The following is a 26,823-nucleotide window of genomic DNA, read 5'->3' as shown; positions in this document are numbered from 1 at the left end:
AGCCTCATACCCAGTAAACTCCATTGATCTTTTCTTTTAAATTACGATCTAATCATTATTTTACTTCCTATTTGCAAAATTCAAGCAATAATTATGTTTTCTTTAGGTTTCCACATTTTTCAATATCTGCCAAGTCTTTCTGGTAGTGCAAGATAAGACTGCAAGTAGAAATTAGAAGCTCCATGACTGAAGGCGGTTCTGTGCAATGGAAGCCTCCCTCAGTCCTTACCTTTAGAGGGAACTGCTGGGTGAGTTCTGGCACATATGCAGCCCCTGCCTGTTTTTTCTGTAGGGACACCACCACAAAATACTCAAATAGCTGCCTCTCTTGATATTCAATGAGATCCCTCTCCAGAGACTGATACCGAGGGGCCTGCTTCAGACGGGATTTCACGTTGACCAGGCGCTGGCTGTGAGCTGGGGAGAGAAAGAGAGGCTAATTTTGCTAAATGGATCCTTGCATACCACTGCTTAGTAATGTCTGGTCCAACTTGTAACATTCAATAAAAATGGACTGATTGCTTCCATGGCCTTTTAACCCTTAAATAGCCAAACCTTAGAAATCTGAGTAAGGAAACTTAGTTTATAGATTTCTCCATTCTGGTGATGTAGCTCATCAAAGCCCTCATTTCATCTCTTATAAATAGAGCCATCAAAGAAATACAGTACAATTGTAAAAACTGGAAAATATCTTAGAAATGATCTTGTCCAACCCCATCATAATACACATAAGTCAAGTAACATTTAAATTGGTGAAGTGAGTGATCACTGGTCACAGAGATTCAGGATTACTCTCTGGTTTTTTGGTTTTTTTTTTTTTTTTTTGCGTGTGATGAAACCACAAGAAATTGTGTAAAGGTCAAGCAATTGCTTCTAGTCGATTTTAGTCTTCTGGAATGTTCAGCATTGGTCAATAATGGCAAGATTCTTTTTCTCAAGTTTGTTCATGGTGAATCCTCCTCTGATGTCCCTGTGCTTCTCCTCCCCTTTTTCCTCTACCCTAAGATTTAACCTCTTTGAATTTTATTTCTTGACTTTGCATTTGAGAACTGGGCCTCCCTTACTTAATAGAAAAGACCTTCCTGTGTCTTTGCTAAGCTTCTTTTTTCCCCTTAGCCTTAAAACCAGGAACAATGAAACATTTCCAATATACAGGGGGGGCCACGTCCCACAACCGTTCCTCTTCTCACCTTTCAGTTTCTCCTCGGTGTCACTGTCTGATTCACTGTTTTCATCTGTCACTGTGCCAAAAGGGACAAGGCAAAGAAATGTAAATGCAAACTTTCCCAACAAATCAAATTTTCATATGGTACACAATATCATAAAACCCAGCTTTCTGGTTCAGAAGAGCTTTTTTTTAGCCTACATTTTAGCACACTTTTGACAAATCATGTCTTAGTTGGTATAATAAGATTAATCTCAAAAATCTGACTGAGATACCTGGGATTGGTAAACTTGTTTTCTTTTTAGTTTTTAAATTTTTTAGCATAATTATTTTTTGGTAATCCTGTATTTATGCATTTAAACACATGATTTTGAGAGAGTTTCTAATCTTTACCAGGTTGCCTTAGCATTCCATGGTGCAAAAAGGATTAAGAATCCTGAATATGATGATGCTTTTGCTTCTACTGTCCAAGGTGGTAGACAGCCATGATGGGTCAAACAGAATAGGGAACTCAGCTCAGAATGGGGAGGTGGGGGGCAGAACAGGATTAGTGCTAAGACCAAGGGTGCTCTGGACAAAAGAAAGCCTCAGACACGATAGATGAGACCCCAGTCCCTCTCACACCTGACTGGTCACCAAATCATACATAGGGCACTAGGGATAGCAGTTTAAATAGAGCTTTGCTTGTTCTGTTCTACTGCTGAACCAGTCAAAACCCAATTCTATCCACCTCTTCCAAAATTCCACTTTTAGGTTTCCCGTGATTGGGTGCCTCTACCTTTTCCTGAATTGCTCTCCGTTGACTGCGATAGCCTTTTCACCCTCTTCTTCCCTCGGCGGGCCTCATAAATGGCATTGATCCGCAAGACCAACTACCCAACATCAAAAGAAGAAAAAAAATCAATCTTACAGCCTTCAAGGTGTGTTTCTGAGTTCTGCCTACCTCTTATAGAGAACAGACTGTGGACAAACCTGAAATCCCATGCTTTGTGCACTCAGTTAGGCTCCAGGACCAGTAAAGGGTATGGAAATGGAGAAACATTTCGCACCTGGGTTGAACTGTTTTCTGGCTGTGCTCTTCTTGATGAGACAGGGAAGCAGTTGTCAGTAATGTCTAATGAACCTGGACAGCTCATTATATTGTTACGAGACACTTCAGTCTTAGCATATCTATTTTTCCCAATTACATAACATAGGGCTCCCACTAATTGGGAAATAATTTCATTATTTCTCATAGACTGACAATTATGAGAAGTCAGTACTTTATTTTAGGAAGAAACTTTTCCTAAATCAAAACAAAACAAAACAAAAAAAAAAAAAAAAAAAAAGGAAGAAAGAGCTGAAAAAAAAATGTTCCCAGGCACAGACCTCATTATACGGGAATGGTGCCAGAAAATTTCATCATCTGTCTCCTAGAGGATATTCAGCTGCTAGTGCTTTCCTGTCTAAAGCTTTCATCTATTCTAAATGATCTTTTATGCACCTATTTATGTACATCCAAGAGTCTCCCAATTAGAATGTAAGTTACTGGAAGGCAGGGACTACTCCTTTTTCTTTGTATTCCCGGCAGTTAGCACAGTGTTTGGAGCAAAATGAGTGCTTAATGATTGTGAATTAATTTCCTGACTGAATGAAAAGGAGCAGGAATTAAGGTCCTTAAATGCTAATCAGGGGCCAAACCTCATCAAAAACATGCACATTTTTATTTATGCCTCACACAGAAATACAAGCACATATACTTATAGATAATACTTTTTATTTTCTTCACATCTTTGTCAAATGGGTATCTAATATTTACATATATTTAGAGATCTAGGGAGGCAATGTGGTACAGTGGAAGAATTGACTCTAGAGCAAGAAGAGCTGGATTTCAATTCTATTTCTGACACTGCCTGACCAATTTTGAGGAAATCACTTAAAATCCCCTGCCCTCATTGCCTCAAATATAAAAGGAGGGTGTTGGATTAGATGGCTTTTGAGTTCCCTTCTTCTAGACAGATGCCTGTCTCTAGATAGATGACCTCTCTCTAGCTAGAGTTTTTTAATCTCAAGGGTCTGTGATTTCCTTAGTCTACGTACTCCCTTTGTCAATTTGGATCACAGTGCCTTCATGCCTTTGGAGATGACAACATGAGTTTCTATAGCTAAAAAACACTATCACTTACTGGACAACTTTCTGGTAGTAAGAATTTCTTTTTTAAATTTTTTATTTTCAAAACATATGCACAGATGTAGTAAGCATTTCTAAGCTTAAATAGGATGCCTAAAGCATATACTCTCAAACCCCTTTCCATTTGGTAATATCTATAAGAACTTCCAAAAATCTAGGGTCACATCCATGGCACAATGAGGATTTTAGTGGTGGAAGTCAATCCGCCAGATTAATCCTGCTCTAATCCAATCCCTCAGAATAATTATAAGCCAGGTACTTCGATAGATGCTATGGATACAAGTCTACCAGTTCATTTGCATATCTCATTGGCCAATATTTAAACTTAAAATGGGGGGAAATCCTGTATAATCTGAGTACCTCCCAATTTCTCTCAAATTGTAGGCTCTCTGACATTGTGTTTAAGAAAGCACCATGTCATAAACTACAAACATGGAAATTAACCTATATCATCAATGGCAAATAATCATATTAGGCAATTTGGCTTAATGTGCTTTTTAGGGGGGGTTTATTTAGTTTGAGTGTTTGTTAGAAAGCATCTGGTCTGATACTAAGACAAAATATATTAAAAATTTTTAAACATAACCACATCAGAGCAATTACTAAGGTGTAATGAATTAAGGTAATCACTTTCAGTTCTATGCACAATGAACTGTATTGACAGTGATGGTCAATGGCACTGACTTAGAGGAACCTAACAAGGAATAAGAATATGGATACATGAGCTAATACTTAAAGAACAACCCAAAGACTCAAATATATGCATGTATACAATAATCCTATAATTTTTTTCCCCTGTGAGCAAGGCAAAGTGGGTAGGACTCTTTCCATATATGCTATATATATAGCTGTATCTTTCTTTAATCTCCTTATCTTTAAAATGGTAATAACAATATACATTTTACAATGAGGAAAGCACCGTGAACCTTAAAACACTATATAAATCTGAGTTATTATTATGTTTGATGATTTATTTTCCCCTTTAGGGTTGTGTTTGGTGTCCATTTCCATTTCATCAGATTTTGCCTAAATTCCTTAGAATTCATACCTCACCTATGGTGAATTCCATACCATATGGAACACATACCTCTGTGAAGAAGGATCAAATGCTTTACTGTGTAGGTAAAGAGTCAACCCACTTTAAATGTACCTGAATGGTGTGGCTGCAAAACTGGTCATGAAAGAGTGACCCACTCAGGCCACAGAGAGATCAAGGAAGAGGAGCTCTATCAATCTGTATTTTGTCCAGGCTTCTGTTGTCCTCCATGGCAGCCCTACAACAAGATACTTTTCTGGAAAAGATTGTTGGTGGGGAAAGTTAGAGGAAATACCTTGGGTATCTTTTTTCTCCTCCTTCCATTCTGGGGATTTTCCAGATTAAAGAAAGTATCATCTGGGCTGCTGGGAGTAGAGGGTGGGCTGATTCTGGAAGGAGATCCAGCACCATCTCGACTTAGCTTTCTCATGTCCAACAGCTTGAAATTCCTTCTCTCTGAATTTTGCCGGAAAAATGCAGGTTTGGAGGCTAACTGTTGATGAGAAGAAGAATGATAAAAAAAAAAAAAAAAAGAATGAATTAATGAGGAAGAGGTAGGAGGTGGTCCCTTCTAAAGCAAAAATTTAAAAAAAATTTCAATAGAATTTTATTTTTCCAATTACATGTAAAGATAGTTTAACATTCATTTTTGTAAGATTTTGTGGTCCAAATGTTTTTCTCCTTCCTCCCTCCTTTCCTTCCCCCTTCCCCAAGACAACAAGCAATTTGACATAGGTTATACATGTACAATTATTTAAAACATATTTACATATTAATAATTTTGTGAAAGAAAAATCAGAACCAAAGGGAAAAACCACGAGGAAGAAAAAGCCTACAAAAAAGCAAAAGTAATATGTAAATCAATAAGCCCATGAAGCACCCCAACATTTTCACATTATGTTCACTCTGCACTCTTGGGAATTTCTACAACAGTAATCCTTCAAAAATCCATCAGTATATGACCCAACATTCATTAAGTCTTACTAAAGTTACTGTGCCAAGCACCAGAGATAGACCCTGACCCTGAGGAGCTTATATACTAATGAGGGAGAATTTCCATAATTTGAAATTAATGTTGGTTTTATTTAATACAGAATGATGTCAAAATTCCTAAAAATTATATTATTTTCTCTTATTTCCCAAAGAGCTTAAAAGTACAACATAATGGGATTGGGGGGGGGGGTGTTTCCATTCTAACTGCTTCTTAGTCAATATCTAAAACTAATTAACTATAGCACTGAAAGACATAATAATAAAATAATAAATAAAATAAAACAATAAATAATAACATTTAATAATAAATAAAAAATAAAAATAAAATAATAGAAACACAACTGATCTAACTTGGTTTAGCTTAAGAGTATCCAAGTGTGGTTCCTATGGCCTGAAGTCACTTAATTATATGCTAAATTGCATTTAACTTCAAAGACTTTCTAATTAATCTAAACCCACCAAACAGTTAGTTACAAAATGGTAGAGCCGGGTCCTGATTAGCGAGAACAAAGAATTCCCAGAAGCATTTGTAATGTTCAAATTAATACCATAGATTTCCATTAGGCTGGGTCCAGTTATCATATTTTACATAACTCTAACTTTAAATAGGGCAAATTCAATATATAGGACCACTTCAGGGAATTCATTATTCATACTAACCTGGACCTGGATTGTAGTGATGAGCAGGTGATTGGACTCTATTGGTCTATGAGTTCATGGAAGAACCAATTAGGTAAAATTTTTGTTAAAGAGCTTAGGTGGATTATACCCCAAGTTCAGGTAGGTTACATTGTGGGCTTAATTTTTTCTAGCTGCTTTATTCAAGTATTTGGTCAGCTCCTCCATTCTGAACATCTATAGCAAGCACACAAAAAAGGAAGGAAGACACATGTCCTACCATCAAATAGTCTTGTTTCCAAACATACTCCCCAGACTTCAAATAGTGCTCGAGATGGGAAAGAGTGTGAGGGAGAAAAAGGGAGAGGGAGATGAAGTAGGGAGTACTCCTGAAAAAAAAAAGAAGGAACTGGGTACTGGAAATCAGAGTTGAAAAAGGAAGATTAGTCCAGCTAGAAGGAAAGAAGCCAGGTGGAAAGGGCACAGGTATAGAAAATGGGGGAAGCAGAGGGAAGGAAAATGAAAGTGAAGGTTGTCTCAAGAGGAAGAAAAGGGATGGAGCCTTTGATCCAGGAAGAGATCAGCCTGAGGACCACTCAACAGATATGCTTCCCTTTAATAAACTGAGATCTCATAATGTGGGTATTCCCTCTACTGGTGTAGACTGCAACCTGTCTGTGTTTGTTTGTTTGTTTGTTTTTTTACTCCATATAATGATATTTATTTAGGTTCCTCCATACATTCTCCATAGAGGATGCCCCCAATGTCTTCCTATTCTTCCTCCAGGATATAGGTTCTTAAGTTGTATGTTTTGTAGACTCCTTAACAAATACCTGTCCTCATCCCTTTCCCCTATTCCTAGGAGTGAGAGGGATCTAGCACAGTGTGTGGCACATAGTAGGTGCTTCAGGAATGCTTTGATTTATTGACTGTGCTTAGTGTCTTCAGTAGAGAGGGTTAATAATTCTAGAGAATCTTAACAATTCTCCATAATTCAAACAACACAACACTCAAAATATAATTTAAGTTGAATTGTTCTAAGCACAATTGAACTCATTTTGGTACTTAATGATGTATCAACTTTAACTGTTCCATGTATATTGATAATTGGGAGATACCCAAGATAGTTCAATATAATAAACTATTTAATGTCCAATTGAATGAAGAAGACAATAGTGTTTTAAGAGTTCAAATAAGGAGAGAGATCATGTGGAAAAACTTGCTTGAAGAGGTGGGCTTTGAGCTAAACTTTGAAGGATGGAAAGGAAGTTGGAAAGGCAAAGAGGAGGGCAGAGGATATTCCAGAGGAATAAAGTGAGATTGAAAACAGAAATGCTCAAGGGATGTTTGTGGGGCAATACCTTGGCCAAGACCCAGAAGACATGGGTTGTAACTCTGTGTTAGAGACCTGCTACCCATGTGGTCTTGCGCAAGTTATTTAAATTTTTAGTTTCTTCAACTGTAAAACAAGAGATATTCGATGAGTTTACCTCAAGAATCTTTTTCTTAATGTTAAATCTACATTTTAAATTTGGTTGCAATAGAGGGTTTATGTAGAAATAATAATAATAACTCAGATTTATATAGCACTTTGAGATTTGTAAAGTGGCTTGCCTTATAGTCTTCCTCCTCCCAAAGAGTCATCCTTTATACAAAGTATTAAAAAAAATCCATTTGGCAAAAGTAGCCTACCCTTTCAACAAAATCTGACTTCATATGCAGTTTTCCATAGTCTCCCACCTCTTCAAAGAAATGGGAAGAAGTGCCTTCTCCCATAAGGACAACTTTTAATGGGTCCTTTTTGTAAAACAATGAATATGTTTATAATGTGAATAATCACTCTTTAATTTCATAACTTTGGGATTTAAAAAATTATACCAGTAAAATTTTATAAAGGCATGTAGAAAAAGAAAGTATTAGGATTTGCTCTGGCAGAGATTAACTCACATTGATAAAATCATAGATATACCTAAGTGCTGTGATTTAAACTTCTAAGAGGACTTAGATCTTCCTTGAACATCTTATTCTCTGAAATTTGGAGAGGGGATATCATGAAAGTGGGATTTTAGGAAGATGAATCTAATTTACTGATGAATCAGATGTGGGGAGCCCACCTAGAGTTGAGTAGATACTGCCACAATCCAGGTGGAAGTCTTTGGAGCTTGGATGAAGTGCTCCAGAGGAATGATGAGCCAGTGGAATTCCCACACTCAAAAAGCTCAACAACTTTTCCCTTCTCCCCCCCACCCCCCCAGCCTTTGCCATGTACTGCTCTCCTACCTTGGTGGGAGTGTCAGGGATGGAGGAGGTAGGGGACGATGGAAAGTTCAGGACACACTTCTTTCCCAGGCAGCGACCATGTAACTCAATGTCCTCGTAGGGATTCTCCTTCAGTGGTGGATCTGCAGTCAAAGGCAATAGGTCAGGGGCCTCCATCCCAGCTCTGTTGCCTATTACCTGTATCATCTTGGGCAATTCACCCAACCTCTCTGAACTTCTTACCCTTCACATAAAAATGGGTATAATAATACTTCCACTATCTATCTCACAGGGTTGCTGTAACAATATTTTGTAAAGCACTACATAAATGTGAACTACTGTTATTTCAAATGTTCAGTTTGAACTTAGGGAATTTTTGATGGCTTTTTCTTATATGTTATGTAAGTGAAACTAGTTAAGAAAATAGTCTTGAGGATCACTGATGCTCAACCAAGTTAACATCTCTTCTCTGCCTTAAATTTCCATTTTGGCCTTGTATTTCCTTTTAACTTAGTTCCTGTATGGTTTCAAGGTTCCTTAAAGATTACCAGGCCATCTTTTTTATACATGATGTCATAAAATAGGATTATATTTTGTTTTCTTTTTGCCCTTTAGACTGTAAAGCTCCTTGAAACCAGGGACTGTCTTCTGCCTTTCTTTGCATCCCTAACACTTAATATGATCCCTGACACACAGAAATCACTTAAATGCTTATTGACTCCCTACTGAATGACTAGCCCCAGAAGGCAAAACTAGAAGTCATAGTCAGCGAGTTTTGCTTCTATATTAGGGGGAAACTTCCTAATAATTAGGTCTGTTCAAAAGTGAAATGTATGCACTGCTATCTCGTCACTGGAGGTTTTAAAAGATGGCTGAAGATTCATTTTTTTCTAGATGACTTCTGAATCTCTTCCAGTTTTAAGAGCCTGTGATGTCTTTTTTTTTCATTTTATGAAAACTGGGAAATTAAGTCTCAGATCTCACGAGATCATGTCTCCCTCCTTAACTCAGGCCCCACGTCAGCATTTTGGATATTTCTCCTAAAACAGGATAAAGCTTTTTATCTCCTTTACAGACATCCTCTTGCTACCATTTTGGTGCCATATTATATTTCTTTGTTAGCCTCTGATTAAACAGAGATTTATAGATCTAGATGAAGATAGAGATCTAGAGCTGGAAGGGATTCAAAGGTCATTTAATTCACTTCACAGATGGGGAAACTGAGGCTCACAGAGATGAGGTGCCTCGCCCAAGGTCCAGTAATAAGAGTCCAGGCAATAAGTATGAGAGGAAGGATTTGAATGAGATGCTCTGACCACGGTTCTTTCCTCTTTACCATTCCAGTTTTCTGAAAAAAAACTGGAATTTTTTTTTTTTTTTTTTTTGGTCAATGCTTGCGAAATCACTCCCTTCCTTGGATTTTACTTCCTTTCACATTTTCATTTTCTGCCTGTTCTCTCATTTACCAGTTTCTTTCTTTCATCTCTCTGACCTTGGAAATAAATATTTTGGAGTGAAGGCCTCCTTCCCCTTCACGCCTTTCTCTCCCACTCTCTACTGGGCCCTTCTCCTCACAAACTGCCCTTTCCACCAACTCCCCCAGGCTCCAGCCTCTTACCCAGAATGTCCTCGTAGATGTTCTCCTCTGATAAAGTGCGTGTGAGTGCCAGCTTGGTCTGTGCGTACCAGTCCACTCTGCTGCTCTCAGACGAAGACTGCAGGAGGTCCTCAAACTCATATGACTTCCTGGAGTATTTAAGAGGTAAATCGGGTGGGGAGGACGGGCAGGAAGGGAAATAACAAGAATACAAATCAGCCTGGAATGGAGAGTGATACAAGCATGATATATTATTGCCTTAACTTCACTTCTAAGTCTCATATTTCTAAGCTCCATAACTAAGGGAAAAACTTGAGACAGACCTATAATTGTTAGACCTCAGAGCAGGCAGAGGTGGGTGCCTTCCATATTTCTTTCTTACAACTTATGTCTTATACATAATATATGCACATAATACCTACCATATATTGTTGTTACTACTGAGAGACAGCATTGATTCACAACTTTTTTTGTTCCTTAAACCCCTTTTCATCATCATCACTATCATTAACAACAAAAGAAATGTGTTGTGGATCCCTGGTATAATTTAATATGCTACTCATAATATTATTTTAAATTTATTCATTAAGTATGTACAATAACGACAATGATAACTTTTGGCCCCCAAAGCTCCAAATCATTGTAGAAACAAACTCATAATACTTCAAATGTGCTTATGCTTATTGTCACAGAGGAAAAATATGATTATAACATAATTAGGCAATTATTTATTGTTTAGGTTCATTAAAAAATGTGTAGTGCAAACCCCTTGGACCTTTGTTCTGAACTCTCAAAGAGTTTTGGAATTATTAAATGAGAAGCATTTGTGTAATGGATAGAAAGTCATGAAGAACTGGGTAAAAATTTCAATTCTGATATATACTGGTTGAGTCTTTCTTGGTATATCATTTAGGGATGTCGGGATTCTTCTCAGAAAGGAAAAGAAATCTGTTAGGCAATTGAGGCAGTGTGAAATTTTCATAAACTCTATCAGTATCCCAACTGGCCGTGTATGATAGGTAATACAAGTTCCTCGTATTACCCAAAAAATTTACAAATTTTTTTTTTTTTTTTTTACAAATATTAGGTAATTTGCCTACGGCCCAAAAGGAAGTAAGGGTTGGAACCAGGACACTTTTCTAACTTTTTCCATTCTCCTTGACTGTGCTGCTGTATTTGATTCTATATATACCAGCCCATTCTTGGGTTCCATGACACACCACTGCCCTAGTTCTCCAATCTTTTAATAAATCTTTCTGTGCCTCTTAGTCCGGAGCCCTTCTCTTTATACATTCTGTCCTTCAAAGAGTTCTTATTCATTCTCATGGCTTCCACTATCACTTTTATGCTTATGACTCCCAGAAAATTTATCTCTCCACTCATAAACTTTCACTTGATCTCCAAAAACTCCAGGTGTTTTTTGTTTGTTTTTGTTTTGTTTTGTTTTGTTTTTGGTGGCAAAACAGGGTTAAATGATTTGCCCAAAGTCACATAGCTGGTAAGTATCCCAAGATTGAATTGAACTCCTCCTGACTCCAGGATTAGTGCTGTATCCACTATGTCACCTAGCTGCTCCTTCTAGTTCTTTATATCCAATTATCTATTAAACATTTCTACTTGAATGTTTTACTGTAACCTCTTTGGCTACATTGGAGTATGTTATCTTGAATTTTATTCTCAGTATATTATCAACTGAAACTTGGAAATCTTTTAATTATATACAGATTTTTTTTTATTGTACCGGTATTATAATAAAATTGGACCTATACAATGGTTCTATAATACTTCAAGTACAATACACCCTCAAGATTCTATCAATATCCTCCATTCTTCCATTTTCTCAGGTTCAAAACCTTTAATTTGGAAAAAAATGAAAAAGTATTTATTAAGAATTTTCTATGTGAGAAACACTGCACTCAGTGCTTTAAATTAAGAGTTACCAGTATAAAGTAATGACAATCCCTGCTCTCAAGGAGCATATATTCTAGTAGGAGAGAAAAATATACATGGGGAATGGTGACCAAGAAAAGGCATTTTGGTTTTGAAAGTTATAGGGATAGTGAATAAGGTCACAGGGGAGGACCAATATACCCCAACTAGTCAAGCCATGAACTAATAGCTATAAAACTAGCATTTGAGTCTTAGCTCTTTTAAGCTATAAGACTCTGGATTGGATGTTCACCCATCTTAAGTTTCAATTCCTTCATCTGCAAAATGGTGGGTTTGGATTTTTCAAGTCCTAATACTTCTTCTCTAGATGGGAAATGAAGCTATTTGTATGTATAATCTTTTGTCAAGTGAGTGTTTAGAAGTAGAGAACTGCTACTGTGTCAAAAATGACTTCAAATAATCTCATTAGAAGTATTTAAGATTATGTGTTTAGTTAGTAAATGGATCAAGAAAGACTGTTTATCTTTTTTTTTTATTTTTAATTATTAAGCTTTGGACCAAAAAACTTATAGAAGCATAAATATTTGTACAGATTAAATCTCATTACAATAAATATTAGTACAATAAAAGTGTCTATGTAACTAAAAGATTTCCAAGTTTTAGCTGACAATCCACTTAGAATAATAGAATAAAAGAATAGAATAATCCACAATAGAACAACAGATAACATTCTCCAACATAACTTAAGACTATAGAGTCTTAAAGTCTGATGAAACAGCAGATGATGTGATCTGTATAATATATGATCTTATCGGTATTTTAATGATGGTGAGATACCACATTCCTTATCTGTAAAATGAGAATGATAATAGCACCTACCTCCCAGAATTTTTGTGGGGATCAAATGAGTTAATGCTTTTAAAGTGCTTAGCAAAGTACCTGACACATAGCAGGTAGTTAATAAATGTCTGTTCTCCCCCCCACCTTCTTGTGTATCAAATAATAAGATGATTAAAGAAGAGTTTAGTCATTCTTCAGATATAATCCACAACATTTTAGGTAGATCTGTGATTTCATCAACATGGGTACATCTTCTCTGAATGCATATCAAAATACTTTTGTGCCTTATGGTTTTTAAATTAATTTTTTATTTTTATCTTAAACACACAAAAAGAGCATTTCCACAATGAAATATTCAATGAATACTGAAAAGGATTCCTTCTAAAACCATACATTTTCAGCATTTGCTTTTATATATGTGTATATATATACATGTATACATATATATATAATACACATACACACATATATATGTAAAAATTCTACATGTTATTTTCAAAAGTTTCTGCTTTTCTGCCCTCCCTTCTGTTCTCTCCAGGAGAAATGTGAGGAATAGAACAAAGGTCTATATACGACACTCACTGATTTGACCAAGTCCTTTTATACTGTTAGCTGTAAGGACTTGTGGAAGATCATTGGAAAATATGGTTGCTCAGGGAAGTTCATCAGTATTACATGCCAATTCCATGCTTGCTTGGGTTCTGGATAGTGGAAGATGCTCTCACACTTTCCTGGTCGCCAGTGGAGTGAATCAGGGCTGTGAGCTTGTTCCCATGCTTTTTATGATGATAGTTTTTTTTTTCTTTTTTTTAAAAAGCTTTTGATTTTCAAAACATATGCACAGATAATTTTCAACACTGACCCTTGCATAGCCTTGTGTTTCAGATTTTCCCCTGCTTCCTCCCACTCCCTCCCCAGATGGCAAGTAATCCAATACATATAGAGAGCATGATATTATCAGACATCTTCAAAGAGGGATGAAAAAGGCATCAAGGTTGGCTATCAGTAAATAGTATGGACTTTGCCTCTTGTGCTAATTGTGAACAATCAAAATCAGGAGGACAAAGGTTCTCCACCAGCTGGCACGGCACCCATGGTTACGGCAAATAGAGAAATTCTGAATGCTGGCAATAACATCGTTTCCCTTGGGAGTGTGCTTTCCTGGAATACATAAACTGATGCTGATGTTGATGCACACATGGCCAGAACTTGCTCAGTGTCTGGGAAATTCTGAAGGAAGGTGTGTGAGAGAAGAGCTTTTAGACTACCTACCACCTGAAGGTTTACTGAGCCATTATGCTGACAGAGCTTGGGAAACCTGGACAGTCCACCAGCAGCACGCCAGGAAATGACATCGCTTCCATCTGAATTATCTTAGGAAGATTCTGAAGTCACCTCCTAAGGTAAGCATCTGAGGTCCCTTCTTGAGTCAACTGCCAAGCAATCAAACTATTGCAGGAATGACTTTAAATGACAAAAAGAGGTACTAGGGAGTCACTAGAGTGACAAAGTTAGAACCATGCTTTAGGAAAATCATTGTGGTAGCTCTGAAGAGGTGGACAGTAGACTGGAGAGAGAGAAAAAAACTTTTTAAAAAATTTATTTTATTTGAAAAAACAATAAGAAAATAAAACAGAAGAGTAATGCAAAACAAAATAAAGCAAAACAAGAAAGAATGTTGTCATGTATCCAGTAGGGAGGATTCAAAATATATAACCACAAATTATCAGATCAAAAAACTGTGTGTATATATATATATATATATATATATATATATATATGAAATTATATTCATGAATGTCCATTTTTTCTTTTACTTCCTTGTAAATTGTTCTTTGGTTGTCTGCCACATACCTTATTTGCTTTATTCTTTTTCCCCTTTTCATCCCCAACACAACCCACCAAGCAGGCTATAGTTAAGAAAAGATATATTTATGTATATTTTCGTATGCATATGTAGATATATACATACATACATCCCTCCCCACACACATACACATATCTATCTTTCCTATCCCTGCTGACTCTTGGCTTAAACTCTGCTCTATAACTTGCCTTGCTATTACTTAACCTCCCCCCAGTCAAGGATCCCTTCCTTTTCTTCCCTTACCTTTTGCTTCTTCATCCACTCATCTCCTGCCTTATTTCATCATAGATTTTAGTGGGTGCTATACCCTTCAAGGTATATATGTAGTGTTATCTATTGAACCCATTCCTGATGTGAGTAGGTTTTCAGAACTATTAACCCCCCTCCACTCTGTGTCTATTCTTCCTTCGCAACTCATTTGTATAACATGATTACTATTTTTACCTTAACTCTGCCAGTCTTTCTTTTGAGCTACTCTATTGTTGATGTCAATTTTAAACATATAGTTTCTCACGTAAAAAAAGTTTGTCTATGTTTAAAAAATTTGTCCATGTTAAGTTCTTTAAAATTGATCCCTGACATTGGCTTTTATGTGTTAAATTCTCTGTTAAGTTTGGACTTGGTTGATAGAAAGTCCTGAAAATCTGCAAGTTTACTAAATGTCCACTTTTTCTCATTCAAATCATAGACAACTTTGCTGGATATGATATTTTTGGCTGCAGGCCCAATTCGTCCTGTAGCTGTTGGTAAATTCTGCACAATTCCAACTGTAGCTCCAGCACATCTGAATTGTGTTTTTCTTGTTTCTTGAAAAATTTTCTCCTTGATCTCAGGAGCCTCAAAACCCAGCAATAATATTCCTGTGTGTTTTCCACAAAGGATCTCTTTGAAGTGGTGATTGGTGAATTCTTTCCATTTCTACTTTCCCCACATGTTCTATCACTCCAGGACAACTTTCTTAGATTATTTACTGCATTATTTTGTCAAGTTTCTCTTCTTAGTCACAACTTTCTGGAAGTCCAACCATCCTTATATTCTCTCCTCTTGATCTGTTTTTCAGATCCATAGCCTCTCCCATATGATGTTTCACATTCTGCTCCATTCTCTCATTCTTCATAATCTGTTTTGTTATTTCTTGGTCTTTCCTAGCTTCATTGGCTTTCTCTTGCCCAATTCTAATTTTCAAAGAATTATTTTCATCTTTGAGACTTTGTATCTCATTTTCTACCTAGTTTACTTTTTTTTTTCATAATCTTGTTTTCCTTGGATGATTTTAATTTTTTTGTTTTTTTCTCATTGTCTCTCATTTGATTTTTAAATTCTTTTTTGAGTTCTTCTATAAATTCTCTCTAAACAGGGTGACATTTCATGTTATTTTTTGAGATAGAAACTGTTTTTTTTTTTTTTTTTTTACAAAAATATCCTCCTCTGAAGATGAACCCTGGTCTTCCCTATTCTCATAGTATGTTTCTATGGGTGGGATTCTTTCTTCTTTGCCAGTTCATTTTTTAATATAAGAGGTATTAGTATAAGTACCTTTAATTGTGGGGTAAGGGGATGCTGCCTCAAGTTTTTCTTCAGCAGCTCTTCACTCTGACCAGGAACCCCAAACCAAGAGGCCATCCTCCTGCAAATGCCCACAGCCAGCAGGGTCCCTGCTCCTGCACTCAGCAGGTGCTGGTTCCTTCTTGCCCAGGGCCCGTCTCAGCAGCACAAGGGACCTGATGTTCCCAATCAGCTGAGGTTCCCTCACCCTTCCGGACTCAAACCCTGACTAGACAAATGTCCAGAAGGTGAAAGTCTCTGGGGTCCCTCCCGAGGCTCCAGCCATACCCAGCTAGCCCACTCAGCAGGGCCAGTTTAGAGGTGTTTGCACTTCACACGGGTTAATCCCAGCCCTGGGTCTTTCTCCAGATTTTGTTGGGTTGTACCAGGATGACCCCAGTTCTGCCCCAAATCTTCTTGATTTCTCACATCTATGTTCATCCTGAGGCACAAATTTATTCTATTTATGGGGAAATCAGGAGAGCTTGAAATTTACCAACCTATTCTACCATCTTTCCAGAATCCTTCCTGAGAGAAAAACTTCTAATAAGAAATAGCAATAAAAAAAGATTGAAGAAAAAAAGGGGAAATGACATGTGTTAGAAAGGTTGTGTGAAAATAGGCACATTACCACACCATTGGTAGAGCTGTGAATTAGTGCAGTCATTCTAGAAAACAGTCTGGAACCAAGCCCAAAAAGTCATTAATTGTGCATGCCATTTGACCCACGGATACTTCTAGTAGGCATATGCCAAAAAAGATCAAAAAAGCAGGAAAAGGACTCATGTTAAAAAATATATTTGGCAGCATTTTTAGTAGTAACAGAGAACAGGAAATTAAGGTGTGCCCGTCAATTGGGAAATGTTTGAACAAATTATATTAATGTAATGGAATACAGATATATTAATATAGTGGTATATTATTGTATCATGATGAGAAAGATAGTTTCAGAAAAACTAGGTAAGATTGAAATGAATGGATACAAAATGAAGTAAACAGAACCAAGAGAACAATTTATATAATAATAATCTAAGAACATGAGGGCATAGCACTAAAAATAGAAGGGATGTCAGAGGTACTTTGATCCATAGTAGTATGAGTAATATTCCTATTTTACAGATAAAGAAATTGAGGCTCATAAAAGATTAATTTATTTAAAATTAAAATTGTTTTCAATTAACAAGCCTTTTTTCACCTTCCTCTTCCCTCAAAGAAAAACAAAAATCTTATAACAATTAATTATGCATAACTAAGCAAAACAAATGCTCACATTGACCAAGTCCAAAAATAAATATTTCATTCTGCATATTTAATCCATCTGTATCTTTGTAAGGAATTGGATAGCATTTTCTATTTTGGGTCCTCTGGAATTAAGGCTGGTCATTGTATTGATCAAAATGCTCAAGTCTTTCAAATTTATCATTTTTATAAATTGTTATAATTCATTCTACTAATTCTATATACTTCATTCTGCATTTTATACAGGTCTTTTCAAGTTTTTCTGAAATTATCCACTTTGTCTTACCTTATGGCACCACAATACTTCAATATCTTCATATTCTTATGTAGAAGGTTACTTAACAAAATTCAGAACCAGAATTCTAATTTCAATCTTCTGACACTGAGTCCCAGGAGTCTAATGGTCTTTGAATTGCTTCTTTTTATTTGTTTGTTTGATTGTTTTTGCTGAGACAATTGGGGTTAAGTGACTTGCCCAGGGTCACACAGCCAGGAAGTGTTAAGTGTCTCAGACCACATTTGAACTCAGGTGCTCCTGACTTCAGGGCTGGTGCTTTTTAACCAACTAGCTTTGAATTACTTCTTTCCCTAACTTTCTTCAAATTCAACTTAAATACCATATCCTACACAAGAATCTTCCTGACCCTCTTCCTACTCCTGGTGTCTTCCTTCTTCCTGTAAACAACTGCGTGGTTTATATTACACGCCTCATCAGCTTGCTAAAACAGCATCTCTATTTGTAGGATAGCAGGAGCTGCTTCTACAAAAATCAGGATGACTATAGCATGTATGGATATATTTATAACTACAATTTTCCCTTCCATATTGTGACTTTCTCCATGGTGGTTTCAATATATTGTACAATATATCTGTATCCTTCAGAGGAGGATATTTTTGTAAAAAAAAAAAAAAAAAAAGTTTCTATCTCAAAAATAACATTGTAGTCAATGTAAAAAATTAATGCAAATTTTGGGGGAATATTGTGGAAGCCCCACATGACATGCAAATGACACAGAAAAAATTTAGAAACTCAGAAACATATAAAATATATGCACTGCATAATAGTTACCTTTTCATATCATAATAATCCAGACTTCTCTGGTACAAAGGGAAGGGCAAATATTTTTACACAGAGAGAACCAGAGCAAGACACATTCCATATATTTATGTATATTTATGTATCTAAATCTATACACACACATATATATCTATATATAGACACGCACTTGTACATATATGCATGCAGACATATACCTCTCCATAGATACACACATACATATATGTGTGTGTGTGTGTGTGTGTGTGTGTGTGTGTATTTCTGTGTGTGGCCATTATTTCTTATGATAGAATGAAAAATGGTTGAAGGCAGAGGCTGTTTTATTATGTCTTTGAGTCCTTAGTATTTGGTACATAGTAGGTGCTTAATAAATATTTATTGATAGATTACATTATTGTTGATTAGATATGAATGAGAATCAAAAATATGCAGAAAGTACAGAAATAATTCTAACATCTCATAACCCTCAGAAGTTTGGGGTTTTTTGTTTGTTTTGTTTTTTTGCCAAGGCAATTGGAGTTAAGTGACTTGCCCAGGGTCACACAGCAAGGAAGTTTTAAGTGTCTGAGGTCACATTTGAACTCAGATCCTCCTGACTTCAGGGGTGGTGCTCTAACCACTGAGCCACATAGCTGCCACTAGAAGTTGGATTTTTTAAAGCCCAGAATAAGTTAACATTTTATAGCTTTAGAAACTTCATAAGTCCTTAAAATAAGATTATATTTCCATGTTACCAAAGCAACAATTAAAAAAGAAAAAAAAATCAACCAGGATTGTTATTTATTTTTAGGTAAATTAAAATAACATTGTGGTTGTACATTTAATTTTTAATGAATATTTTACTCTTTCATATTCAAATAAAATGACAATGCAATTGTGAATTCAACTTAAACCAGAAGTTCTTAATCTTACTATTATTATTATTTTTTGTATCATGAGCCTCACTGGCTATCTGGTGCCTTCTAAGGAATGTTTTTAAATGCATAAAATAAAAGACATAGGGTTAAGAAGGAAACCAATTATCCTGAAATAAACTTAACAAAATATTTAAAAAACAAGTTCACAGACCTAAAGTTAAAAACCCCTAAATGACATTTAATTGAGTAAAAGCAGCTTCTGTGTAGACATATGTTTATTTAGCATCCCTACACGTGGGAATACTTGGGTGGAATATAATTTTTTCTTGTTAAATGTGGACTTTTACTTATTCTTTTCAGTATTATTAAATATATGTATGCCATAAAATATGTACAATGAAACTAATGTTGCAGGAGTAGCCTTATCTTTTCTGGAATTTCCTGATACTTTGAAACTTTCATTTCCCATCCTGGTTTATATTTAATTTCCTGGGATTTCATAGAAATGAAGAGGAAGAGAAAAAGGAAGAGGGAAGGGAGAGAGAGGGATAGAAGAATGGGAAAGAATGGAAGGAGAGGGGAGTAAAGATAATGGAAAAGAGAGAGAAAGAGAGAAAAAGGGAGGTCAAACTTTCAGGGAGGACAGGAAATAGGGAGAAAGACAGAGGGAGGAAAAGAGGGTGAGGGAAGGGGAAAATGGACAAAAAGGAGGAAGAAGGAAGTCATGATCAAGTGATTTGTTTTGATGATTGATAAAACAGAATAATCAGTCTAAGAAAATAAGTTTCAGACACTGTCCAAAGTATATGACCAGACCTGTAACTCTAAACCTTCATAAACTCAAAATTCTTAATCATTTCTCTTTAAACTTGAACTGGTTTTCCTGCATCAGAGAAGCCTGTAAGCTTGTGAAATTTAGTGTTTTTTGGCTACAGCCATTTTTAAGAGATGGGGCTATAGACAAATGTTAAAATACATATTTTTAAAAGAGTAAAAAGTACATTCCTAATTTTTCTCTCTTTCCCTCTCTACTTCATTTAAACAAAATAACCCTCAATAACTCCAAATGCCTCAAACCCAGGTGATGTGAAGCTAGCCAAGAAAAATTTAAACTTTAGACTGAGACTAAGCAATTCTGGCCTTGGTTTTAAAACAGAGTTTAAAGCAATTGCTAGAAACCTGGAAAGAGCAGGTTGTAGAGAAATAAAGAAAAAATTATGGGAATGGTAACTTGATGGCAGATGAAGGTACTGATGGGAAGGTGGGGCTGCTTCTGAGCATAAACCAGAAGAGTTAGGGGTAAGCATCAATATAGGGGGCATTTCCTTTGGTTTAGAGCTTGATTTGTTGTCCCAGAGGTCTAGTGCTACAAAATGTCTGAGTTTGGGGGTTTTATTTTGAATTCCAGGCCCAGAGAAGTTAAAAAAAATTTGCTTGAAGTGACATATGTAATAAACTGCAGAGGCAGCAATTGAACCCCAATGCACTATGATTTATATCCCAGTGTTTGGATCCCATGTTAGACTACAGCTGAACTGACAACAGATTCAAGCTTCCTCGTCTTTCTACCATCATTATCACCATTCCTTTCCTGTCCATTTTCAGAAAGGTGAGAAGGGAATGTTTGACTATGAATCCCATTGGGGGTTTTTTCCTCCAGGTCATAGACACCAAGCTTCAACCTTTATTAAATTTTTAAAAATTGTTTAGTCAACTAATCATGTCTGATCCTTTATGAACCTATTTGGGGTTTTCTTGGCAAGGATTCTTTTTTTTTTTTAATTAAAGCCTTTTATTTTCAAAACATGCACAGATAATTTTTTAATATTAACCCTTGCAAAATCTTGTGTTCCAATTTTCCTCCCTAGATGGCAAGTAATTCTTGGCAAAGATTCTAAAATGGTTTGCCATTTCCTTCTCTGGCTCATTTTATAAGTGAGGAACCTGAAACAAAAAGGATTAAGTGACTTACTCAGGGTCACCCAGCTAGGAAGTATCTGAGGCAGGATTTGAACTCAGATACTCCTGACTTTGGGCCTTCACTCTCTCCACTAGCTGACCCAGAGAGAGAAATAGGAAAGCTGAAGTCACGGCCTGGCTTGGAGGAAGGTGCCCAATGTCTCTCTGTATTTCTGGCACTGGGGCAACATTCAGCAACATTTGGCACTGTTGAAATGAGTGGTCTCCCTGCAGCAGGGGCCAACAGTTCAGATGGACAGGGGGGCTTGTTTCCTTTACCCAGAGGCACTGGTCATTTCTTGGGAATAGAAAACAGTGGGATCGAGCTGGGATCAGTCTTGGAGATGCAGAAATGTCAGGAGGATATATAGATATAGATAGATTGGGTACATATAGACTAAATATAGAGATAGATATAGGCTAGACAGAGATGTATGATATATCTATTATCTATTCTATATTTTAAAGAGAGCAGAGTTTAGGCAAGACACATTCAAAATAGTAAAAGAATCGAGTTTTCAGGCTTTGGACAATAGACTCTTGTTAGAGAAATTGAAAGAATCTGTTCTTGGGATCTGGATGGAAAAGAGAGTGGATTTGAAATGGAACATGTAAGAGAATCACTAAAAACGATGTCTAAAATGAAACTCTTTATCTTTTTTTACATACCTGTCATTTCCTAATTTGCTAATGTTTATATATATATATTGATGTATTATATGTATATATACATTTATATATACACCCACACACACCCATAAAATCCTCACTTCCTTCAGGGAAGTATTTATTTACCACTGTGCTGGAGATTAGCCTGAACATTATGTTTTATTATATGAAGGGGTATAGAGGATTAGAGGGGATTATGTTTCCAAGAACCGTACACAAATAATAGCTTAGTATATTATAAACCATGTACATAGTGAGGTCCTAATAAAGATTTGTAGAATTGGGAAAAATAAGCTTTATGGTTACCATTTGTTTTATGAACACTTTTGTCTGAGCTGCATAACAGGCCTGTGGAATAAATAGTCAAAGATTAGCCTGCAGGGTTTGCAAAAGCAGCTGAGCCTTGGAGATTTGGGGGTGGGGGAGAGTGGGACCTGCTGCAGGGGGAGCATTATTATTAAAGGGCAGGCCTTTAATCCCGATCTCCAGGCCCAGAAACTCTCCCCTGTGCTGGAGCTGAGCAGTCACCCCAAGTTCTACAACTAGTGAGTGACAGATGAGTTTGGGAGCAGAGGAGCCTTGGATCACATCTGGGGCTTCCTCTTCTATCCCTTTAGCTCCTTCTCCACTACTTCACCCAGCCCTTGGGAGGAAGCTCTGAGGGACTTGGGTGGAATATCCCTCTGCATATGTCCATATTTTCCCCTGGAGACAAAGAACTGGAATTGCTACTATTCCTATCTTTCCTATGCTGACCTCACACACTCCCTGAATATCACCCTCCCTAACTGCCAATAACCAGCTCCAGCCAGGTTTTATTTTACTCTCCCTGTCCCTATCTTCTGCCTTTACCCTTCCAAGTCCAGTCCAGTTTTGGAACCATGAGCCAATGACTCCTGCCAGTGCTATCGGAAAGATCGCCATCAATCTCTGGAGATTCCACTTAGTATCTCTGTAGCTCTTCATGCGTCACTATTCTCCTATTAGATGCTTAAGGGCAGGGACAACTTTTTTGCATTTGCATTTTTAATTATGAAAATTAAGCACAATGCACATATAGTGCCTAAAAAATGCTTTTTCATTCATCTGTTTAATTCATACATTTAAGTACTTTAGACATCAGACGGAGCAAGACATTTGAATCTCACTATCTATGCTATCTCTCTCATTCTAAACCAGGAGTTCTTGACCTGAAGTCAGTGAACTGGATTTAAAAAAAATATATCTTGATTATATTTTGATACATTTGATTTCCCTTGAAATGCAAAGAATTTTCTTTTATGCTATTAAAACCATGATTCTGAGAAGAGGTCTGTAGACTTCAGCAGCCTGACAAAGGGGATGTCATGAAAAATTTGGCAACAGTAAAAGGCATCAGATATTCTACTAAGATTTAATTCTTTATGTAAAAATAAACAAGCACATCCATCTCACTAGTATGCTCATTTGTGAGGATAAAGTGAGATAATGATTGTAAAGCACTTGCTTAGCATTGTGTCTGATATATATTAAATGCCACATAAATGTTAGTTATCATTATTATCAATATACACAGGCAAAGTCAAGGGGATGAAAAAATGTACTGTCCAGATTTTGACTTGCAGTTAGTTCATTATTGCATATAACTTGAGTTAGTCCAACAGTATAAATATCTTGGACAGGCATATTACTACAAAGGAGGAATAGAGTAGGCTGGGCTTTATAGGGGAAACTGTGTAGCACTGACAATATTCCCCAACATGAACCATCTTTTTAAAAAATTATTAATGTCTTTTGTTCTTTTAGATTACACTTTTCTATTATCCCTGCTCTAAACTCACCCATAATCCCTCCTTTATAACAGAGCAAAACAGTTAAACAAAAATGGCCCAACTCACTAACTATATTTGACAGTATATGTAACATTTTATACAATAATCCCCTTCCTCTCTACCAAAAAGATGGAAGTATTTCATCTATTCTTTAGGTTTAAGATAGGTTGTTATATTTAATGTGTTTACTTATATTTTAATCTTGTTTTCATTTAAAATGGAATTATGCATGTGTACATATGTATACACACATATTTGTTTTTCTTCTTCTAGAACCCATATTTTTAACAGCAAAATTCTCCTGCTCATTTCATATGATGGCAAATCATAAAATAGTCACAATTTCCAAACATTCAAAATTGTAGATGATCAGAAGAATAGTGGAAAAATGCACAGTGGTTGCAAATAAACGGAAACATTTTACTAAAAATAGTTTATTTGCAAGAAGTGGCCAAGGATAGATATCCTCAGGAGAGGTATAATCAGAAAAGGAGTTAGGTTGATCACAGAACAAAAATAAGAGATAATAGATAAATCACCTAAGTGATACACCAACTCATGAAATGTTAAAAACTGACTAGAGGAAAGTCTTCCCTAGGATGCAGAAACCTTCTAAGGAAGTACATGAACAAGACTCAGGCACTGTTGGAAGTCAGAGGTGAGTTGTGATATATATTAAGGCAATATTATACTCACACCAGAGAGAAGGCAGATCCATTGAAATATTGATGAAGTCTAAATTAACTTTTACTTTTTTACACTTAAGCTTTTTTGTTTTACTCAATTATATGTAAAACATTTTTAACATTCATTTAAAAATATTTTTGAGTTCCTGATGCTGAGCAAAACAAGCAGAATCAGGAATACATTGTACACAATAACAGTAAGAATGTGTGATGATCAACTGTGAAAGACTTGGTTCTTCTCAGTGGATCAGTGGTCCAAAGCAATCTCAATAGATTTTGGAGAGAAAATGCCATCTGCGCCCAGAAAAAGAACTAAGGAGACTGACTATAAATCAACACATACTATATTCACTTTTTCTGTTTTTTTAATCTCTTCCATGATTTTTTCCTTTTGATCTGATTTTTTCTCTCCCAACATGATTCATAAAGCAATATGTATTAAAAATAAACAAACTTGCTACAATTAAAAAAAAAGGCGGCAAGAAAATAAAAGATTGAGAATGGAGGCTTGCAAGATGCCTCTTTTGTAATGAGAAGGCAATTCAGGAAATGTTTTTAGAGTTTCTAGAAAGGTAAAGGAGAAATAAAAATACTAAAAATTAAAAAGAAAAATTTGAGTTCCAAATAATTAACTCTCTTAGTAACTGTTTTAAGCTACTGGCTCATAATGAAATGTGGTTAACCATCTCCTAATTTTCCATATAAGTTCTCACTTAAATAGGTCCCCCTATAACTCTACACTTTTGCAGTTTTTTTAAAGCCTCAAACTTTATATTCATCTCTGTTAAATTTCATCTTGTTGATTTCAGCAGCATCACAGTGAAAGGACCTTGGATCAAGGAGTTCAAGAGGATGATTGCTAAAGATTCTTTACATACCCAGATGCTCTGGGTAGTAAATCATTACCCAATTATGTTATTTATAAATATATTTTTCCTCTGTGACAACAAGCATGTGTGAATATTAAAGGTTTGTTTCTGGATGATTGGAGTTTTGGGGGACAAAAGGTATCACTAATTATCATAAGCACTTAGTGAATAAATTTAAAGAATATTATGAATAATCAAGTAAATCATCCTGGGTCTTCATGACATTTTTTTTAGTTGCTGAAAGAGTCTAGAACAACAACAAAACAGGAACCATTGCCTTAGACCAAATTGTACTGATTTGAACTGATTTATTTCCACCCCAGGGGCAATTCCCCTAGGGACAAATTCCTTTCACCTAGCATTGTGTTCTAGCTAATATTAGGGCTATGAAAACTATCCTGGAGTTTCTTTTGAGTGAGATAGAAGCCTCAGGTGAGGTCTTGGTCACCTTTGTTCTTTACTCCTGAAGGGACACACAAATTCCTGCTCTCTCTATATCAGGTATAGTATCTTTTCCAGAAGAAAGATGGAAAACATTGAATATGATGAGCACCAAACTTCACACACAAAAGAAACTTAACAAACCTTAGTAGATGAGAAAAGACTCGTGATTGACTAGTTTGCTGTCTGTGTGGTCACAGCGTCCACTAGTCAGACACCTGAATAAGGACTCGCCACCAACAAAATTAGGGCAGAGACAAAAATCATCAGATCAGAAGAAAGGAGAAAGATGGTGCAACAGATTCAGTGGAACTTGTTCAAACGAGCCACGGATGCTTTAAAAAAAGGAGGGGAGATGGGAAAAGGCGGAGATTCTGACCAGTTAATCACCATTTCTCCTTAGAATTTAACTGATATAGCAGTTGCCCTATCAAGAAAGCCAAAAGAGCTCAGAAACAGCCTCACCAGCAGACTTTCATTTCCTTTCCAGGAGCATAGCTTTTGAGCTGGATGAAGTAGCCTTCAAGTCCAACCCCTTTGTTCTACAGCTAAGGAAACGAAGGCAAACGTGGTTAAGTGACGCCTGGGGTCACACAGCTTGTGGGTCTTGAGGCAGGATTTGAACTAAGGTCTTTCAGATTCCCAGTTCAATGCCCTCTTTACCATACTGTATGACCTCCCAATGGGCAGCAAAGTGGCTTCATGGCTAGAGTCCCCCAGAGTCAGGAGGACTGGAGTTCAGATTTGATCTTAATAGCTGGGTGACCCTGGGCAAGTCCCTTAGTCTTGTCTGCCTCAGTTTCCTAATCTGTATAATACTGGAGAAGGAAATGACAAACCATTCTTGCATTTTTGCTAAGAAAATCCCAAATGGAATCATGAAGAGTTGGCCACAACGGATAATCAAAGCAACAAAGTCTCTATCAAGCAAAACGATACAACTATCAAAGAGCAACACCAGTTTAGTGTAAAGCTCTACAACGAAACATGATGGAAGATTACTAGTAGTGTTGTTTCATGTAAGATGGAAAACAATGGAAGTTAAAATAGGCACAGAGAAATCTCAACATGAGACTCCATTAAGTCACATCATCCCAGAGGCATAAAAAGAATAGGGAAAAAGACACAGAGAATATTATTGCCTTAAAAAATGGCTAAAAGAATATCCATAATTGTTGACTGTTGGGGCACCCTGTACATGTGTTCAGGGGGATGCTACGCTTTAGAGAATTGCAGAGTATTTCTGATGTGGGCA

The 26,823-nt window shown here is 36.4% G+C and overlaps 1 protein-coding gene across 2 annotated transcripts in view; it reads right to left on the bottom strand.

The window, feature by feature from the left end:
* The window catches only part of DENND2A (DENN domain containing 2A), a 105,633-nt gene that overhangs the window by 38,810 nt on the left and 40,000 nt on the right, over positions 1 to 26,823 (bottom strand). For both annotated transcript variants that reach the window (XM_051963529.1, XM_051963530.1), the window contains exons 4-9: positions 9,860 to 9,987; positions 8,263 to 8,384; positions 4,667 to 4,864; positions 1,944 to 2,037; positions 1,191 to 1,241; positions 230 to 417 (exon numbers count right to left, since the gene is read on the bottom strand). In XM_051963529.1, the coding sequence (XP_051819489.1) occupies positions 230 to 417; positions 1,191 to 1,241; positions 1,944 to 2,037; positions 4,667 to 4,864; positions 8,263 to 8,384; positions 9,860 to 9,987 (781 nt within the window). The remainder of the gene's footprint in view (positions 1 to 229; positions 418 to 1,190; positions 1,242 to 1,943; positions 2,038 to 4,666; positions 4,865 to 8,262; positions 8,385 to 9,859; positions 9,988 to 26,823) is intronic.

The sequence above is a fragment of the Antechinus flavipes genome, chromosome 5, assembly GCF_016432865.1.
Source record: "Antechinus flavipes isolate AdamAnt ecotype Samford, QLD, Australia chromosome 5, AdamAnt_v2, whole genome shotgun sequence".
NCBI classification, from domain to species: Eukaryota; Metazoa; Chordata; class Mammalia; order Dasyuromorphia; family Dasyuridae; genus Antechinus; species Antechinus flavipes.
Note: the sequence above shows the minus strand (reverse complement) of the source record. Positions and strands in the feature narration are given on the sequence as shown.